Genomic DNA, 20175 nt, shown 5'->3' on the forward strand with positions numbered 1-20175 from the left:
TCAGAACCATCACATTTTTCGGATGGTTCACAGCGCAGAGCCATTGCTCGGAGAAGTTTGCACTTTGTGAGTTAAGACATGTGAGAACTTAGTGAGTTAAGACATGGACATCTGAGTTTTAGATGACCTTACGTTTAAAGAAGGCAGAATGTGGGAGACTAGCAAGTACATGGGAATACTGGATTTTAGAGCTCCTCAACTATGGATTTGCATATGGGGCTGGGAGAGGGGAGTGGGGGAGGGTCGGTAAAATGCCTGGGGGGGGGGGGGGGGGTCGGTAAAATGCCTGGGGTGCCAAGCCTGTCACCTCCCCATCTGGCCCTGACCCCACTACAATTTGACCTGTGGTGGGGGAGGAATTATGGAGCTTTCCCGTCTATGGCCTAACTGAAACCTTAAGTGAAGGCCATGTCCTGCTGGGATTTAACCAGCTACCCGATATTGAACATCCTTTCAAGGCAATTAACTGGATGATGTTGTGTAATACCTCCCAATTGAAGAATGAAAACTATTAAAATGACACATATATACCCATTTTCCTTTTCACAGGTTATTTTCTGTAAATTCATTTTCTCCATTAGTTACCAAGCAGTCTGGAACAGCTTTATAAAAGGAAGATAGAGAGGCAGGCCAAAAAAAACTTCTGTTCTCTGTCTGAGTCCACAGCAGCCAAATGTGAAAGTCAAACCAAAAAAAACCTCTCAGGCACAGCTCAGCTCCACCCACACAATGACATCACTGAAGCCATGTGATAAGACAAAAACCTTTCCTTAAAGGGACACTCAGACGACAAAATGTCAACTCAAACCAAATAAATCAGTTGGTTTTGGAAGAATTTTGGAGTTAATCAAAATCGAAGCTCATATTTCATTGTATATTTTGCATTGAAAACAGTTCATTAAATGACGGTATCCCAAGGACAAAGACGTTTATTTACCAATGACAAAGTGCATTGCAACTACCTTAGGCAGTAGTTGGATTGGGCCTGCAAATTTACAGCTTCACCCTATCCCAAACACTCTGCCGATAGAAAGCCACATAAAACCCTAATGTCTTCCCACAGGATTAAAATGGAAAGAAAAGCAAAGTGGGAACGACCTTGGCGCGCACTGGAAGCTAAGAAACAAATAAAGTTGTTTCAGTAAATCAGGGAGTAAGCTACCCAACCTGTCCTAAAGGGGAGGTTCGGAAGGAATCTGCATAATCACTGGAGGAGATTCATTCCTTCTAAGAAACATCCTAAACAACATGCTCATGCCTGTTACACCAGTAGAGACATTGCTTTTGAGATTTAGAGAGTTAACTATTTGCTCTCTTGACCTGACCTTGTGCCGATGCTGAGACCTGAATAAACCAGGAATTTATGTTGAAAGAGTGTACAGTCCCAAAATGACCAAATAAAAGTAAAATTGCCATAGTCCCAGATGGCCATAGACTGCTTTTCCCTTTGAGGGGGAGAGCTGACTGGTGGTGATTTAACCTGAGGATCACCATACCTTGCAACTTTGCAAGAGGCAAGGTTGAGAAGGTGGGGCCTTAATGAATAACCTCAGCCGGTAAGAACTATATTACTGGAGATGGAAACGTTCATTAATGGGTAAATCCTATAGCAAAAGTAGAGACACAGTGGGGCTTCCTTATATTCCATATGCTACCTATTGATCAGATTAAGAATGTCCTGCCTCCTGCTCAAAAATAGTGCACGGGATGATAAATCTTTAAGATAGCTGGGGTGGATGGAGGAAATAAAGTCAAATGTCAAAAACTATTTACTGAAAAAAAATTCTGGTTGAACGAATAGTTACATGCAAACCTCCATGCGTAATGCAACTTCTTTCCTCTTAGGACCACAATGACCAATGACATGTTGATAAACAGAGGAGTGGATTTTTTCATACCGACAAATGGAGACATTCATGTCTCAGAAAAGAAATAAGGCAAAAAAAAAAACTGCTGCCTTGTAATTTAGTGGAATTGTTGGTCTCAAAGTCGGCTAGACTGCAGCTGATCTAGGAGCACGTTGTTCAGCTTTACTGGTATTCGTGGCATTCCATTTCACAGACACACTGGAAAGCAGCTTACGTTCATCAGCTATGCTGCAACCCCTCCAGTCACAGGATTCGGCTCACACATGCCTGACATGCACAGCTTGCTTTGGCTAACAAACCTTAGATGAAGCCCTAAGATAGTTGTATTTACATCAAGAATTCTGCATTGAAAGAAGCAGTGAAAACAGATATTAAAAAATGCACAAATGTGATCAGCAATCCTAAATCCCCATGCCCTCCACACTAGGTTTGAATTAGCAGCAACCCAATGAAGTCATTTCCTTAGCATGGTTTTACTTAAGGTATTTAATTAATTTCAGAGGATTTTTGAACTTACCAAGAGTCCGAAAGGGTCTTTGTTGTGGTGTTTGTGTAAAGAAACCTGGCTTCAAAGCATTTGTGATTATGATATCAAATATTTCTTCAAAGTCTTCCCTGAAAAAGGGAACAACAAATTTATCATCAGCAAACATTCAAACCAGATTTAGTCACAATTCTTTACTTAACTGGAATCAGGTTTGCACTGATAGCAATCCAGACTCCGTTCTGGGTAATATATTGGAGGGCATATTGGAAAATTAATGCTCCTAAATTAAATGTGCCAACTCCACATGTAAAACATTCGGGCATCTCCCGTCGTTAACACCCTCCGGCAAGCTGCCTGCGAATGCTCATTAGGTAACCAAAACTTGCTGGCTTGAACTCGCTATTAGGTGTCACTTAGGCCAATCCATTTAGGGGCAGAGATTGATCTCTGCACCTACTGCGTCCTTTTTTGAGGCACAAAACATAGTTTAATCCCAAGGATTGCAGTAAACACAGTTGAGCAAGTTGCAGTAATTTGCATCAATCGCCTGTAAATTCAGAAGAAATTTTTCAATTACACTCTCAATGTTTGTTTAGCTATGATGTGGATATATAGTCATGAATATATGTGTGTCATCAAGTCAATGTTCAAAGTATAGAATCATAGACTCCCTACAGTGCAGGAGGAGGTCATTCGGCCCATCGAATCTGCACTAACCCTCTGAGAGAGCACCCTACCTAGGCCCACCTACACGCTCTATCCCCGTGACGCCATAATCCACCTAACCTGCACACCTTTGGACACTAAGGGACAATTTAGCATGGCCAATCCACCTAACCTGCACATTTTTGGACTGTGGGAGGAAATCGGAGCACCCGGAGGAAACCCAAAAAGTCATGGGGAGAAATTGCAAACTCCACACAGACAGTCACCCAAGACTGGAATTGAACCCGGTTCCCTGGCGTTGTGACGCAGCAATGTCACTGTGCCATGCGGTGGTGTATCTGTACACAAGCTTAATTTGGAGCCTGAAATTGTCTTCTGCTGACGGTAGAGTCAAATTAATCAATCTCCTTCAGACGTTCAAATAAAACTATTGTGATACACAGTTAAGATAATAAATGACATTATTAGATTATTTCCCTTTCACATAGTGCACACAAAATTGAACATATATTTACTTAGCTGCTTTGTTTGAGTTTAAGGGATAAATTTCTATTCCCGGTAAATTTTGGAATATTGTTCAGCCTGCCTTGTTCCAATTAAAGAATCTGTCCGAGGCCATGGGAAACACCATGGTAAATCAGCAGTAAATCAAAGTCAATTCAGCAACTTTAAGCCAGATCTACATTACATTGACATTCATATATAATAATCATTATTATTGTCACAAGTAGGCTTACATTAATGTTGCAATGAAGTTACTATGAAAATCCCCTAATTGCCACACTCCAGCGCCTGTTCAGGTACACTGAGGGATAATTTAGAATGTCCAATTGACCTGACAGCAAGTCTTTCGGGACTTGGGGGAGGAAACAAGAGTACCCAGAGTAAATCCACGCAGACAAAGGGAGAACGTGCAGACTCCACACAGACAGCGACCGAAGCCGGGAATCGAACCTGGGACCCTGGAGCTGTGATGCAGTAGTGCTACCCACTGTGCTGCCTACATTCATGCTCCAATTTATAATGATTTTTTTATATGTAGTTTTTTATATGTAGTTTTTATAAACTACGCACAGGCTGCAAACGGGAATGGTATGCTGGCGCTGTGAAGCAACAGTGCTAACCACTGTGCTACCGTGCCACCTATTCACCATATCAAAGGGACTATTATTTGCTACTTTCCTTCTTAGTACTTGATTTATTTGCACATTGTTACTAATCTTCGCTTATCCATTTCCACTTTAAAAAAATCTGTTTCACAGGTATAGGCTAACCTATGATCCAGTGGAACTTTTGGCTCTGCTGCTTTCTAAAAGGTCACAAAGCATACAAGTGGTGAACAAAACACAGTAATAAGTTTAGTGGAGTGCTTATTTCTACCAACTTCCCAAGGATTGCAGTGAGAAAGGATCCCAGCTCAGAAGATCATAAAGTTGAATGAGTATTGTTAAGAACCAGGGGCAGCAGGGTAGCATGGTGGTTAGCATAAATGCTTCACAGCTCCAGGGTCCCAGGTTCGATTCCCGGCTGGGTCACTGTCTGTGTGGAGTCTGCACGTCCTCCCCCTGTGTGCGTGGGTTTCCTCCGGGTGCTCCGGTTTCCTCCCACAGTCCAAAGATGTGCGGGTTAGGTGGATTGGCCATGCTAAATTGCCCGTAGTGTCCTAATAAAAGTAAGGTTAAGGGGGGGTTGTTGGGTTACGGGTATAGGGTGGATACGTGGGTTTGAGTAGGGTGATCATGGCTCGGCACAACATTGAGGGCCGAAGGGCCTGTTCTGTGCTGTACTGTTCTATGTTCTATGTAACCCCACTTATGTTACCTGCGAGAGTGTCTCAAACTCCCGAAAGATAACTTGAAACACTAGTTCTTAGTGGTATATTTTTGTTTGAAATAATGAGGAACCATGTACAACCTAGTGAGGAGTCAGTTCAGTCATTGTGTAAACAATTAATAAAGGATATTTACTAAAGTAAAAACAATGTCAAAAGATGAATATACACCATGACATCTAAGTATATGAATAACTAAACACCCCATTTTATCTAAAGTTACCTCTCAGTCCCAAAATGTACCCATGTTGCCTGAACTCACTCGAGATACCCCTTTTCCCAAGCAATGTCCAATTTTAGTAACTCTATGGGTCAAATCCAGTCAATAATTCCCACACAAATACCGCACAGGTGACCAAATCTGGGAAAATATCGCTTCCTGGTTCAGCAAAGGCATGAAACTACATCTTTGAGGAGAATATCTGCAATCTGCTGTGGCTCTCAATATTAGATGGAATAGGCCTCCGTGTCTCAGATCACAGAAGGAACTAACCTGTCTGGCTGTTATATGGAGAAATACCTTGCTTCTCCAATGAGGATGCTAGCAGTTATACTGATCAGTCTCTTTGATATTCCCCTCTGTGGATTCTGCTGTTAACATCACTAAAATTCCTTGCCTTTAGAAATGAACATTTGTATAGCTCCATTGATCTCTGGTAAACAATGTTTTTGATGTGGCCATTCGCACCTAAATGACTCGAGACTCCTGCTAATCTTGTTATTGGGCAAATCGCCTCTCATTATTCCTCTGGGTGCCTGCTAATGTTGTTACTTTTTTGTTATTTTATTTTCATCCCGATTATTCACTGTTAATCTTGTTACTTTCCCACATTCTTCACAGTATGGGTAGAAATTAGGAAAACAAGAATCAGAAAACACTGATGGGAGTGGTTAATAGAACCCCCAATAGTAGATCTACTGTTGGACAGAGCGTAAGCAAGAAATAATTGGAACTTCAACAAATGACAATTTAATAACTGCAGGGACTTTTACTTTTCACAGACTAGACCAACCAAATTGGTAATGTTGGTCTGAGAGGAGAAAGAAGTTTGTGGAATACTTTGGGACAGAAAGCAATGAGTAGGGCTAAATGGCCCTTTTTAAAGTTGGAAACTTGTGACTAGTGGAGTGTCTGAAGGATCAATGTCGGAACCTCCGCTATTTATGATCAATATCACTGACTTAGATGAAGAGAAAGAGTGTAATCCAAGTTTTCTGATGACACAAAGCTACATGGGAATGTAAGTTGTAAGGAGCACACAAGAGGACTGCAAGAGATTTGGATATGTTAAACGAGTGGGTAATACAGTAGCAAATGGAATATAACACTGGAAAGTGTGAAGTTATTCACTTTGGCTGGAAGAAAAGAAAAGCAGAGCATTTTATAAAAGGGCATGAAACTTGTAAATGTTAATTTTCAGAGGGACTTGGTTCCTTATCCTCGTACAAGGAACACAAAGTTAGCGTGCAGGCACATCAAGCAATTAGGAAAGCAAATGTCAAGTTGCCATTTATTTCTGGGGCATCACTACAAAATAAGGAAGTCCTTATTGAAGGAAGTATATGCTTGCATCGGAGGCAGTACAGTGAAAGTAGTCTATAGATTGGTCCCGATGATGAGAGATTGAGTCAACTAGGCCTCCACATTCTGCAGTTTGTAAGAATAAAACGTGATTCATTGAAAATATAAGATTCCTGAAGCGATTTGACAGAGCAGATACTGGAGAGGTTGTTTCCCCTAGCTGGGGAATCTAGAATATGGGGGACCACTTCAGGATAAGAAATTTCTTCATTTAAAAGAGTTGTGAATCTTTGGAATTCTCTACCCTGAGGGGTTATCGGTGGTCCAACACAGAATTTATTTTAAGGTTGAGACAGATGTACTTTCGGTCTCTCAGGGAATCAAGGGATATGGGGAGCAGGCAGGAAAGTGTAGTTTTAAGGTTGGGAATCAGCCATGATGCTATAGAATAGTGGAGCAGGCTCGAGGGGTTGTATGGTCTAACTCCTGTTCCTATGCTCAAGGAAGGTGCAGGAAATGTGTGCTTTCAAACAAAAATTGGTCTGTGGCATTGAAAGTATATAAAACCTGTGGAGTAAGACCTCAAGAGTGTCATGTTAGACTGAGATTAGTATTTGCAGTATAACTGCAGCCACTGGAGAAATACTAAAAGAGATGGCACATACTGAAAATAACAGGAAAGCTGGAATCAGAAATCTTCTAATTCATAGAATCATAGGATCCCTACAGTGCCTTCACCCCTGCCTAAGCAGTCATGCTAACGTGTTCTGCAACCATAATATAGTACAGAAGGAGCCACATAGTCCGTTGTGCCTGCATCAGCACTTTTGTAGAATTATTTAGTCACTCCCACCTATTTTCCTCTGTCAGGGTCTTTAGATATGCAGAGTCTGTCCCCAGTGAGATTCTGAATGGCAAGAGCCTACAACTTATTGCGGGGAAGAAAATGCACTGTGCTGTGCAATGCAAAATGTGCTGTTGCATCACAGCAGAACAGCCCAAATTTAAGGAGGCAGAACAGTCTTAAAGGTCAGCCTCTAATATTTGGTATCAGGTTTCAGACTGGACTGAGGCCTACATCTGTGAGAAGTCTGAACAACACCAGGTTAAAGTCCAAAAGGTTTATTTGGAATCACTAGTTTTCGGAGTACAGCTCCTTCATCAGGTGACTCACCTGATGAAGGAGCTGCACTCCGAAAGCAAGTGATTCCAAGTAAACCTATTGGACTTTAACCTGGTATTGTAAGACTTCTTACTGTGCTCATCCCAGTCCAATGCCGACATCTCCACATTACATCTGTGAAGTGGGTTCTGTGGGTTCTTTCCTGCCGAGTGAAGAAGTTGAGGATACCTCGTTGAATGTTTTTAAGGCAAAGAGAGATAGATTTTTGAACAGTAAAGGAATTAAGGGTTATGGTGAGCAGGAGGGTGAGTGGAGCTGACACACAAAAAAGATCAGCCATGATCTTATTGAATGGCGGAGCAGGCTCGAGGGGCCAGATGGCCTACTCCTGCGCCTAGTTCTTATGTTATTGTGTTCTTTCAGGTGCTCAATGGCTGGCGCAGATACTATGGGCTGAAAATCCTCTTTGTGTGCTTAAAAACCTCTATGACTAAGCCTGTAGTTGCCGTGTTTATCGCCACTTTTGTTTTTAAACAGGATGTGACATTTGCAATCCTCCAGTCTTTAGAACCACCTTCCATGCCCAAGGAGAATTGGAGAATGAGAACTGTATGTTGGTGACACCCAACTGTACCTCTCAGTCTCCACCAGTAGCCCAAAATAGTCCCAACAATATCATGACAGTTATACAATCATAAATTCACAGTGCAGTAGGAGACTATTTGGCCCATTAACTCTGCACAAACTCTCTGAAAGAGCACCGTACCCAGGCCCACTCCCCTGCTCATCCCTATAACCCCACCTAATCGTTTTGGGCACTAATGGGCAATTTACCATGCTCTATCCACCTACTAATCTGCACATCTTTCCGGACTTGTGGGAGGAATCCGGAGGCAGAAATAAACATTGGACCACTGGAAAATGTGGCTGGAGAAGTAATAACAGGAAACAAAGAAATGGCAGACAAACTGAATAGTTACTTTGCATCAGTCTTCACGGTGGAAGACATCAGTGGGCCAGAGCTCCAGGAGAACCAAGGGGCAGAGGTGAGTGCAGTGATCATTATTAAGGAGAAGGTTCTGGGGGAAATGAAAAGGTCTGTAGGTGGATAAGTCACCTGGACCAGATGGACTACACTCCAGGGTTCTAAAAGAGATAGCTGAGGAGATTGTGGAGGCATTGGCGGTGATCTTTCAGGAATCACTGGAGGAAGGAAGCGTCCCAGAGGACTGGAAAGTGGCCACGGTGGGATTTGAACCTATGACCCTGGGCATTATGTTAACAATAATAATAATAATAAATAATATTAATAATCTTTTATTATTGTCATAAGCAGGTTTACATTAACACTGCAATTAAGTTACTGTGAAAATTCCCTAGTCGCCACACTCCTGCGCCTGTTCAGATACACTGAGAGAAAATTCAGAATGTTTAATTCACCTCACCCGCACATCTTTCAGGACTTGTGGGAGGAAACCGGAGCACCCGGAGGAAACCCATGCAGACATTAGGAGAACGTGCAGACTCCGCACAGACAGCTACCGAAGCCGGGAATCAAACCTCGGACCCTGGTGTTGTGAAGCAACAGTGCTAACCACTACTACTGAGCCGCCCGTAACCTTGTCCTTTGGATTTCTAATCTAGTGACATTATCCCTACGCCCCCATCTCCCTCCTACATTCAGATAGGTGTACTTCCAGTCTGGTGTTTTGTTCTACACTTGGTAATGTAATAAAGTTTAAATACAAATAAATTGAATTCAAAGTCACAGGAAGCAGCATATCCACTGACTCAGTTCTCTGTTTGACTGCACTTCTCTTTTTCTATTCTGTACTGGATCAGCTGTTTTTTTTCAACACAGTTTTTGATAGGAAACAGCTGCAAAAAGAAAAACATACTCCAAAGGTTAACATGGAAGTATTGCAAGTTCTTCAAATGGCAAACTAGCTTCATTGGAGAAAAGAAGATTTGACCAAAATGCATGCTTATGTGTCTGGTAGAACAGGAAGGATTTTGTGAACAGCATGTGATCAAAACATTTCTGTAGATAAAACAATACTGGGATGAAATGTTGCTGCTTTGACTGGGCATAATATTATCAAGGACTGATAAGATCAGCCATGAATAACTTCACTTCCAGCATGCCAGCTTTCGCATCCCATAACAATTCAGTTCTCTCTTCATAACTGCTCCGTGTCCCGAGTATTTTCTGAATTTCTGCTTATGCTCATACTTCAGTAAATCAGCTGAAACTGAACCTGGACTGACTCATTTTCTTAGTATCAAGTCAGGGAATTTAATTTTTACTCAGTGTTCTTTGCTGTGAGGATGCCATGAATCACAGTTCTATTCCAGCAAATTTTCTTGGCTTTGAAAGGCAAATTATTTTCATGAAGGAGCAAGATGAATTTGTGCACATGGGAGTCAAGACCAAGTCTGATCTTCAGGTATACAGGGTTAAAGGTGCTGGATCATGGAGGCTGGGCATGCAGATATAATTCGGTCCCCATCATGAGGTCACATATTCTGCCTTTATTTTTTGTATTTCCATTACATACGCTTAGATCCACATTGAGAGTGATAACTGTAGTGACATTCAGCTATCAATATCCATGATCAATGTATGTAAATGTAGCACAGTCATTTCAACACTAGATGGCTCACAGTCAGATACTATAAGGACCGATTTCCCGCCTTTTCTAAGTCAGATGATGCAGATGATTCAGATGATGATGTGATTCAGAACAGTGAACAAGCAAGACAGAGTGAGAGAAGTTAGAACTAGTTTGTTATAATAGTGTATAGTTATATAGTTATCTGTATCATACTTTCATTCTTTATTGTTAGTTTAGTATTAAGTAAAAGGACTCAGTTTATTATTTTCTTACTCATTAAATAGTTCATCTTTCAACAAGACGACTGTTGGCCATTTTATCATCTTGGTGGATTCACGAGTAATATATATATTTTAAGTAAGTCATTATTTAAAATGTAACAATAACATTCTCTTTCGAGTTATCACAGTGTAATGACACCATCCTGCAGCACATCCAAATGTAGAGAAAGAAATGCTGAGTGTGGAGAAAGTGACATTGAGTCCATAGGGTAGTGTATTTTGTCAGCAAGCTGCTTTGCTTTGGATGCATTTGAGCCTCAAGTGTTGTTTGCGCTTTCTCCACAGGTGAGTGTTGTGTTCCAAGTTCTTGCTGGCCTCAACCATAGAGTGTGGAGATGTTTTGAGCACTCAGAAGGTGGGATCCCAGGATATTGATGGTTGAACTCAGCAATGGTGGTTCCATTGAGAATGTTGGATTGTAAACAGCTGTGCTTTAAACCATCCATTTAGTTCCAAGATGGGGAAGTATTGGGCTCTGAAGGGTAACTAATCAGCATTTCTACATGCAGAAAGGCCCATGTTATTCACCTTGTACGAAAATGGACTCTTGAAATTACTAAGATATCCCTAAAAACTCAAAGATACAATTAGTCTGCCAGGAACCAGGAGAGAGAGCAACTATAATAATCTTTACCAGTGTCACAAGTAGGCTTACATTAACACTAACATTTACCTAACAAGCATGTCTTTTGGGAGGAAACTGAAGCGTCTGGAGGAAACTCACACGGACATGGGGAGAACATGCAGACTCCACAGTCACCCAAGCGGGAATCGAACCTGGGACCCTGGCACTGTGAAACAACAGCACAAACCACTGTACTACCATCTCACCCAGTGGCATCAAGACCACACAGGTATGCAAGTGGGAACTCCTGCTTGGATTGGAAAGACCACATTTGTGAGGAGTTAAATTAAACTGGAAGTGTCGCCTAACTTGACCAAGAGGAAGGATCTGTAGCAATGCTCTTACTGTGAAGGCCAGTTCTGGGGTTAGAAGTTAACAGGCTGTGCCTTGCGCAGGGTGAACTCCAAGCCCTCATGCGCGAGGATTGGTTTCAACCAACTCAAAGTAGCTTAAGGGGCGCACCTGACTAAGTTCAGAATGAGGCGCTTCTTTGCAGGGGTAGGAAGCAAGTGCGAATGCTGCTCAAGAGGTCTGGTTAACCACGTACACATGTTCTGATCTTGCCCCAAGCTGGTGGATTTCTGGTTCTCCTTCTTTAGTACCATGCCAGTGATTCTGAGAATTGCGCTAAGGAGCCTTGTTCCTTAGTGGTCATATCTGAGGTGTCAGATTCGCCGGAGCTACAGACGGGTGCAGGCACTGATGTCCTGGTCTTTGTCAGGAGGCGAATGCTGCTGGGGTGGAGGTCTGCCTCTCCACCGCTACATCCGTATGGCTGGGAGGTCTGATGGGAGTTCCTACACCTTAAAAAGGTCAAGTAGACCATGAGGGGGCCAATTGAGGGGTTTTACAGGAGATGTTTATTCCAAGGAACTGGTCACATGGTGGTTAGCATAAATGCTTCACAGCTCCAGGGTCCCAGGTTCGATTCCCAGCTGGGTCACTGTCTGTGTGGAGTCTGCACGTCCTCCCCCTGTGTGCGTGGGTTTCCTCCGGGTGCTCCGGTTTCCTCCCACAGTCCAAAGATGTGCGGGTTAGGTGGATTGGCCATGCTAAATTTCCCATAGTGTCCTAATAAAAGTAAGGTTAAGGGGGGGGGGGGTTGTTGGGTTACGGGTATAGGGTGGATACGTGGGTTTGAGTAGGGTGATCATGGCTCGGCACAACATCGAGGGCCGAAGGGCCTGTTCTGTGCTGTACTGTTCTATGTTAGTTGCTATGGGAGGGAGGGGGGTGGGGGAAGAGTGTAAGGGGATGGGCTTAGGTTGTGCATGGGTTTAGTTATGTTTTGAGGGTTTTATGTGTGTATCTGTATTATTCTTTTCTGTTATTCTGTATTATATAAAGTGAAAATTTTAATAAAAATATTTTTTTATAAAGTTAACAGGCTGAGAAAGAAAAAGAACAGAAGTAAACCATCAGTTAGATCAGAATTACACTGAACTTATTTCGGGAGAATTAAATATCTACTTAAAGGACAGTGTAACGTAAACCTACAGAATATGTTTTATCAGTTGTGCTAAAATAAAAGGGAGGTATTCTGTTCTATGTATTATGACCAGTTGAAAAGGGGTGAACTGCTCCTCTCTATTCAACCTCCTTGGTTGGTCACAATAAAGATATATGTTTCTTTTTCACAAAGACATGTCTTTTCCAGATCAGGCTGTGAGTAATAATGCACCAATTACAAGCGCGCACACACCAGAAATATGGGGAGTTAAGAGCCTCGGAGGTGTAGATTTTAAATGCTGCGGCTGATTTAGGTGAGTTGGTTTCTTGGCTACGGCCAGATGTAGAAGATGATTCAATAATTACGAGATCGCAGTTCGCTGGTAGTTTTCTGGTAGAATTGGCTTCTTGAACTCAGCAACACTCTTATTCCAAAAAAAATAAACGGAAAACTTGTCTCCTCCGCTCAAGATTCCCTTAACACTATTGATGGCACATGCAATCATTCTCAAATGGTTAGCAACCTTGGAAATATACAATGGGTGAAGTACTTCAAAGGGTTTTGGGTGAGTCGGTTTGTGGCAGCCATTGTTTCAATATCCAGTACGTTGCATTTTAAATATCTCTTCCTTAGACAGTCACAAGTTTCAATGGGTTCCTGGAATGTCGGGAATGTCTCTCCGCTCACACTCCCCAGAGGGTGTATTATCGGTTTCTTACCTTCACCTTGGAATGTGGCCTTACATTTTTAAGTAGTTCGCTCTGCGCCAGTTCAGACTGCAAAACTCCCAGCCAATTGAAAGTTGAAAAATCATGGTCTGGATTCTCCACTATCAGGATTCTCCGTTGCGCCAGCAGTGCACCAACACCCGGGGATTTCCCGATGGCATGAAGCTGCCCACAATGGGATACCCCATTGGCCGACTGGCGAGACGGAGGATCCCACTGGCGGCGGGGGTGCACCACGGAAAATCACAACCCATATGTTCAAAACTAAAGGGGGATTGCTTTATAACAGTATGTTATTTATGTTTCAATATCACCTCATATTCTTCTAAACTCCAGTATAGCTCTCACCTGCCCAGCCTTTCTCATAATAATTTTTATTCATGTCACAAGTAGGCTTACATTACACTGTAATGAAGTTACTGTGAAAATCCCCCAGTCGCCACATTCAGACGCCTGTTCGGGTACACAGAGAGAATTCAGAATGTCCAATTCACCTAACAAGCACATCTTCTTTCGGGACTTGGGGGAAGAAACTGGAGCACCCGGAGGAAACTCACGCAGAGAGAATGTGCAGGCTTCCGCACAGTGACCCAAGCCAGGAATCGAACCCAGGTCCCTGGCATTGTGCAGCGAGTGCAAACCAGTGTGCTACCATCCTACCGATATCTCATAATTTCCCCCAAATATTTGTCACTTCTCCTCCCAGTGTTCCTCGGCCCTGGAGCACCACATGCATTCACAGCTTCCACACAATCTCTCACATACGCAGCCGGCAACAGATCATCACTGCTTCAGAGGCCTGCAGTAAGGAGTCACCAACCTTCTAGTCACCCCGGATCTCTGGTCTCTCACAAGACAACGTTGCCTGGAGCCTCCATGCTCCTACGCTCTACTTTACCGAATAGAATCCTTCTTCCGGATTCCCATTCTTTGTTTCTCGACTTCAAAGCCTTCCTGCAATGTTCTTCAGTCCCATTCCCTGGTTTCTGGGACTGGCTGTCCTTTAGCTTCTGGCACTTATTTTCTGACCCTGTGACCCAGTTCTGGCAGTTTCTGTAGAATGCAACTCCCTTCCGGGTCTCCTTGTTCTAACTGGCTCAAACTGCTTCTGCTTTTCTCAGTGTGGGTCTCTGGTTGCTCGGCAAAACATCTCCTGTAAAACCCCTCAATTGGCCCCCTCATCAGCCTCCCCGGACAGGCGCCGGAATGTGGCGACTAGGGGCTTTTCACAGTAACTTCATTGAAGCCTACTTGTGACAATAAGCGATTTTCAATTTTCAATTTTTCAAAAGCCCAGGTTTTTAATACCCTGTGTTTGGTTTTGGAGTCAATGAAACCTCATTACAATGCAGACATCTAAACAAACCCAAAGACTTACAGGCAACTTTCAAAAAATGAAAAGACAACTGAAGAAATATGAATTAAGCTTAAGCTTTAACTGATTTTTTTTTAATATATAAATTTAGAGTGCCCAATCATTTTTTTTTCCAATTAAGGGGCAATTTAGGGTTGTCAATCCACCTACCCTGCACATAATTGGGTTGTGGGGGTGAAATCCTCGCAGACACAGGAAGAATGTGCAAACTCCACACGGATAGTGACCCAGGGCTGGGATTGAACCAGGGTCCTCAGCGCCATGGGAAGCAGTGCCAACCAATGTGCCACCACGCTGCCCAGCTTCACCTTATTTAAAACACCCACAAATACAATAAAATTACTTAAAATGATTTATATTTCCGAACAATACACCATCTGTCAGATTTTTGCCTACTCACTAAAGCTATTTCAATGTCCAATTCATTTAAGTGTCCCTTGAAGAAAGGTTTAATCTCTTATCATGTGACTTGTAGCACATTGGGCTGTGGCTATGAGGTGAGAGGGCAGGGTTTCAGTTTGACTGCTTTGGAGCAGAAGGTTTTCCCTGTGCTTCTACGTTTTCATTTTAAAAGCTGTTCCGGTAAAAAGCCCATTGGTTGTGGCTAACTGCTTTGGTAACTTTCAAGAGCTTGTTGTTTTCAGGAAGGAGTTTGAAACTGCTGGTTGAAACTGGATCATAATTACAAGGAAAGGATTAGTCCCTTTCAAGTGAGAAAACAGTGTGTTGGGCCACGCCCTTGAAACGGGGTTTTGGTTTAATTGGATTTTGTTACTGAATTGAAACAGCTAAGGGGGATTCATTAAGTGTTATACATCGATTACTGTAGCTATATGGTGTCTTTATGTTTGTAATTGATAAAAATTCTTGCTGTGTTTTTGTATATATGTTGACTACATTCTTCGAGTAAACCTTGTTTTGATTAAAGTGTCTCGGCAGTCTGATGACTCACACATGCAGTGAAGGCTCTTGTGCTCATCCTAGCTAAATTCAACATAAAAGGTTGCAGATCAGGTGAATTTCATAATACACTTTAGAGTTTCTAAGCCCTGGCCCATAATATTATGCAGTCTCTTTGGACGTGATTTAACAGAATCCTGCGTTGAGCGTGCTTAGCCAGGTGTTTCCTGGTGCTAGCAGCGCCGAGAATGACCCCACTAATAAATGGGACTCTGCTTCATTTCTGGGCTTTGGCGAGGAGCGCTCCGCTGAGGCTGCACTTAGTCCTGTTAGTGCAGGAAGACATCTGGATCCCATTTAAAAATGGCACACCAATCTTAGATCCCCACTGCGGTCTCCAGATACCCACAATGCACAAATTCACCAATAAGGGGGTCATCAACCTCCCTGCACCCTACCTCCTAAGGCCAGGACACCCGAGCCCGATCCCCAGCATGGCATGTTGTCACCTGGTCACCTTGGCAGTGCCAGAGTGCCTGGGTGGCACTGCTAGCCTACCTCCCTGCTCAAAGCCCAAACACCCAGGGACCCCGATCACCTTGGAGACGATATCCCCTCCCCCGCCCCCAAGTGCCAGTACACCTGGTCCACATTGCTGAAAACCAGTTCCAAATGACGTCGGCACAGGATCCCCAAGGTGAGGCCGTTATGTCCAGGCGCTGGGTAGATCTGGTGTAGACATATTCAAATGAGACTAACTGTTCACTTGAATATACATATCTGGGTCTGACCTCAATGTGCGAGATCAGATCGCGACACCTTTAATGAGATCTCGAGATATACCAGCCTTGTCTCAAGTTCAGCATGGCGAGGCTAACAGATCGCGCCCTTTATGTCCTCATGATAACCTGCTTTGTATCATCAGCAAATTTATCTACCATACATTCAGTTCCTTCATCCAAATGAGTGATATAGTTTGTAAATATTCGAGGCCCCAGCACTGACCCTGTGACACTCCACCAAGTAATTTGATTATAGCTGGAGATAGGTAGCGAGAAAGCAGCTCTCACAGCGCTGCTGGAAGCAAGTGATTTAGAAGGCTACGGAGGGAACATCTCTCTTAGCTTTTCTAGAAGAAAAACCATTGCATGAAGTAATGGTTAAGAAACCAAGCGCAGAGATCTGAAGAGTAGCTAGTTAAGGAAATTAGAGAAGTGAAGAGAACTTTCCAAGAAGTCTGAGGTTAGAGGTATTGGAAGAGAGAACAGTTCAGAAAAGACATACAGGGTGGAGAAGGCTGCTGAGACTCCAGAAAGATATCTTGAGTAATTCTAGGTTTGTGAGATTTCATTACAGCCTGTGGAACACAAGTTGAAATAATTATGGTGAAAGGGTATAACATTAGACATGATATAAGAATTTGTATTAAAACTCTAGTTATCCACTAAGTGCTGAAGGGTTAAAATTATTTTGACCTGCACTGAAGTTATTAGCTGCAGGAAACTACTCCAAGAGCACATCGTGCTGGTGATGGGGAACAAGGAAAGATAAGCAACAGGTGGCCATTGCCAAGGGTGGCAATGAACAATTTGGAGTCTTTTCACCATTTGTACTGGTGCCAGGCCATCTGGGAAGGTAAACATAACTATACAGAATTAATGACTAGGTATCATTACCTTAGGATGGCCATTATACTTAGCTGTTAAACTTAGGTGATTGATAATGTATTGACAATATCCAAATGCTTGATAATGGGGAACCGATGATTAATGTAAGGAGACAGCATGTAGGTATATTTGCACTGATTAGATACTATAATTAAGTAAGCATGCACTTATTATCATATGCTATACAGTACGTAAACCTGATCTACAGTCATGATTGGACATAGGTAACTATTAACAACTGATTGGTCTCCAGTAATTTATTGTAATCGAATCTTGAGTTTGTGTCAATGTAACCCTTGAATCACGACTCTCTGACATGTCTATGTGGAATGCCATTAGCCGGTGCTGTAGCAGCATAATAAAGGCCTCGTTTATAACTCCAAGTGTCTTTGTCTGGTTTCTCGTGAGTGGGATCAGAAGCTGTATTGAAAAGTCTAAGTTAGAAAACCTGGTCTGGAGTTTGGAATGCAAACCATTAAGAGAAAGCATTATTATGAGAGAAGATTTTAAAGGGGTTTTTGGGAGTGGGGTTTGGAAACTCTCATGAGACATCTGTGGGGGGGGTCTGAGGAGACATCCACAAATATTCACTTGCGTTCGGAGTAGGTAGTGTATTTGCCTGCAGTCATCTTGTGTGCTTAAAAGAGTGTGTCAATAAGACCACTGGAGCTTAATATGTTCTTTGTCATCCACGTTAACCTTTAAATCTGTATGTATTTGTTAAGCTAAAGAAGGAGTAAATGAGTATTGTACAATAATCATTTTAAATGTTTAATTTATTTTTTTCTTGCTGTTAAAACTATTTAACAGTCCTGTGACCCTGTTCCTCCATGTTTTATAAAAATAACTTTAAAATTAGTCTTTATGGCGTAGTGGTAGCACTGCAGTCTCACGGCGCCGAGGTTCCAGGTTCAATCCCGGCTCTGGGTCACCGTCCATGTGGAGTTTGCACATTCTCCCCCTGTTTGCGTGGGTTTCACCTCCACAACCCAAAGATGTGCAAGATAGGTGGATTGAACATGCTAAATTGCCCCTTAATTGGAAAAAATGAATTGGGTACTCTAAATTTTAAAAAAAAGTTAGTCTTTTGGGCCACGGGATCCTGTACCCTGTTCCCCGGTTAGTACGACAACATATTGCTCAAATAAATTGTCCCAAACACACTCTATGAACTCATCTTCGAGGATACCTTTGGCAATCTGATTTGTTCAATCTATATTATGATTACAATCACTCATGGCTTTTGCAGAACCTTTCTTACATGCCCCCATTATATCTTCCTTACTCTGAGCTACTGCAGGTGACCAATAAATTATTCCCACAAGTGACCTCCTAACTTTGCTATATTTTTAAAAACTCTACCCAAACAAATTCTGGATCTTGACCTTCTAAACAAAGGTTACCTGTACTGTTATCCTTAATTAGCAGGGCTACTCCAGTACCATTTGTATTTCCTAGTTTACTGTCCATCTGACATGTCAAATACCGTTGAATATTTAGATGGCAGCCTTGGTCACTTTGAAACCCCATTTCTGAAATGGCTATCAGATCAGACATCTTTATTTTTACTTGTGCTGTTAATTCATCAGTTTTCTTCAGGTATAGAACCTTTGAATCCACATTTTTACCATACTCATAAACTCTGGCCCATATGCTGGTGCATTTTAAGATTACATGCTCTGTCCCTTCCTGTCACACACTGGTCATCATTACCCATATCACTACCCTGCACTGCTTTGTCCTTCCTCTTTGATTTATCATAACGCCCTCATGTAATTCCTCTGCTAGAGACTTGAGAAATAACAAGGGTGGGGGGGGGGGGGGGGGGGGGGGGGGGGGGGGGGATGAGGCAATGGAAATATAAGTATGCAAAGTTGACAAAGTGTTCAGACGATCCCATCAATATGATGTTCAACGACCAGTCTCAATTATAAGCATCAACCCATTCTTTTCCTCACCATCAACCATCATCTGAGGGCACTCATATAGGTATCATTTCACACCTAACTGGAAATGGGGTATACACTTACGTCTAAGTTATTAAAGTCAACATTAAGGCCCAGTCACTTTGCAGGACTATTTTATAATAGGTGTACAAATAGAAAAGAAATAGTTGCACGTTGCAGTAATATATTTGCAGTAGACATCCTTTGATTGAAAGCAGACATCCTTTGAGTGAACACCTTGCGTCAACAAAGTGATAAAAAAGATTGCAACTAAGCTTATATTTTGAAAATAACTTCTAAATTATGTATTGTGTTTCTTTAACTAACATAAACTAACCAGTACTGACTGGATGCTTCTCTCCAACTACTCATGGGATTTTCTGAATGCATTTAATTCAAACAGAAGTCTTTTATTTAATAATGCAGGATTTATTTTAATTGCTGTGATGGGGTTTTAAAACATGTTGCGAAACCATGGTGAGCAAAATATCTAATTTTTCTCACAGTTACTTAAAATATCATGAGGTCATAAGTACAAGGAAGAAGTATTTGATAGAACTTATTGAACAGTTATCCAAGACAAACCTAGTAAACCTCTAGAGGAACAAGTCTGAAATACAAGATTATCAAGGCAAATTAAGTATCATTTCCATTCTCACTTATGTTACACTGTACTCTGTCACCTTATGTAAATTCGCTAACTCTTTTAACTTGCTGATGATGAGTCAGTCATTGTAGGCCGGGGCCTAGTGGGTATTAACAGTTTATCCATCACAGACTGACAAATAAAGATGGCAACTCTGACTGCTTGCCACACAATAACAGCATGAAGTAGCATTATTGAATACACTGTACTGGATTCTCCGTTTCTGAGACTAAGTGTCATGCCTGCAGAGCATGTGCGGACTTTCACAACATGAAGATAGGTGCGAAACCCTCACCGATTCAGGTACCGGTGAGGGTCTAGCACTGGCGCCGAGTGAAACTGCCACGGATCGTTGCGAAAACGGCCGGAGAATGGCCGCGTCCCGGGCCGTGCATGTGCACAGCTGACGACCTGCGCTGATCACACCGTAAAACCTGGTGCCGGC

General features: G+C 42.4%; 1 protein-coding gene across 2 annotated transcripts in view; it reads right to left on the minus strand.

Moving 5' to 3' along the window:
* Positions 1-20175, minus strand: part of nt5dc1 (5'-nucleotidase domain containing 1) — a 641953-nt gene that overhangs the window by 156697 nt on the left and 465081 nt on the right. For both annotated transcript variants that reach the window (XM_038799640.1, XM_038799641.1), the window contains exon 8: positions 2386-2483. In XM_038799640.1, coding sequence (XP_038655568.1) covers positions 2386-2483 — 98 coding nt within the window. The remainder of the gene's footprint in view (positions 1-2385; positions 2484-20175) is intronic.

The sequence above is a fragment of the Scyliorhinus canicula genome, chromosome 6 (assembly GCF_902713615.1).
Source record: "Scyliorhinus canicula chromosome 6, sScyCan1.1, whole genome shotgun sequence".
Lineage (NCBI taxonomy): Eukaryota > Metazoa > Chordata > Chondrichthyes > Carcharhiniformes > Scyliorhinidae > Scyliorhinus > Scyliorhinus canicula.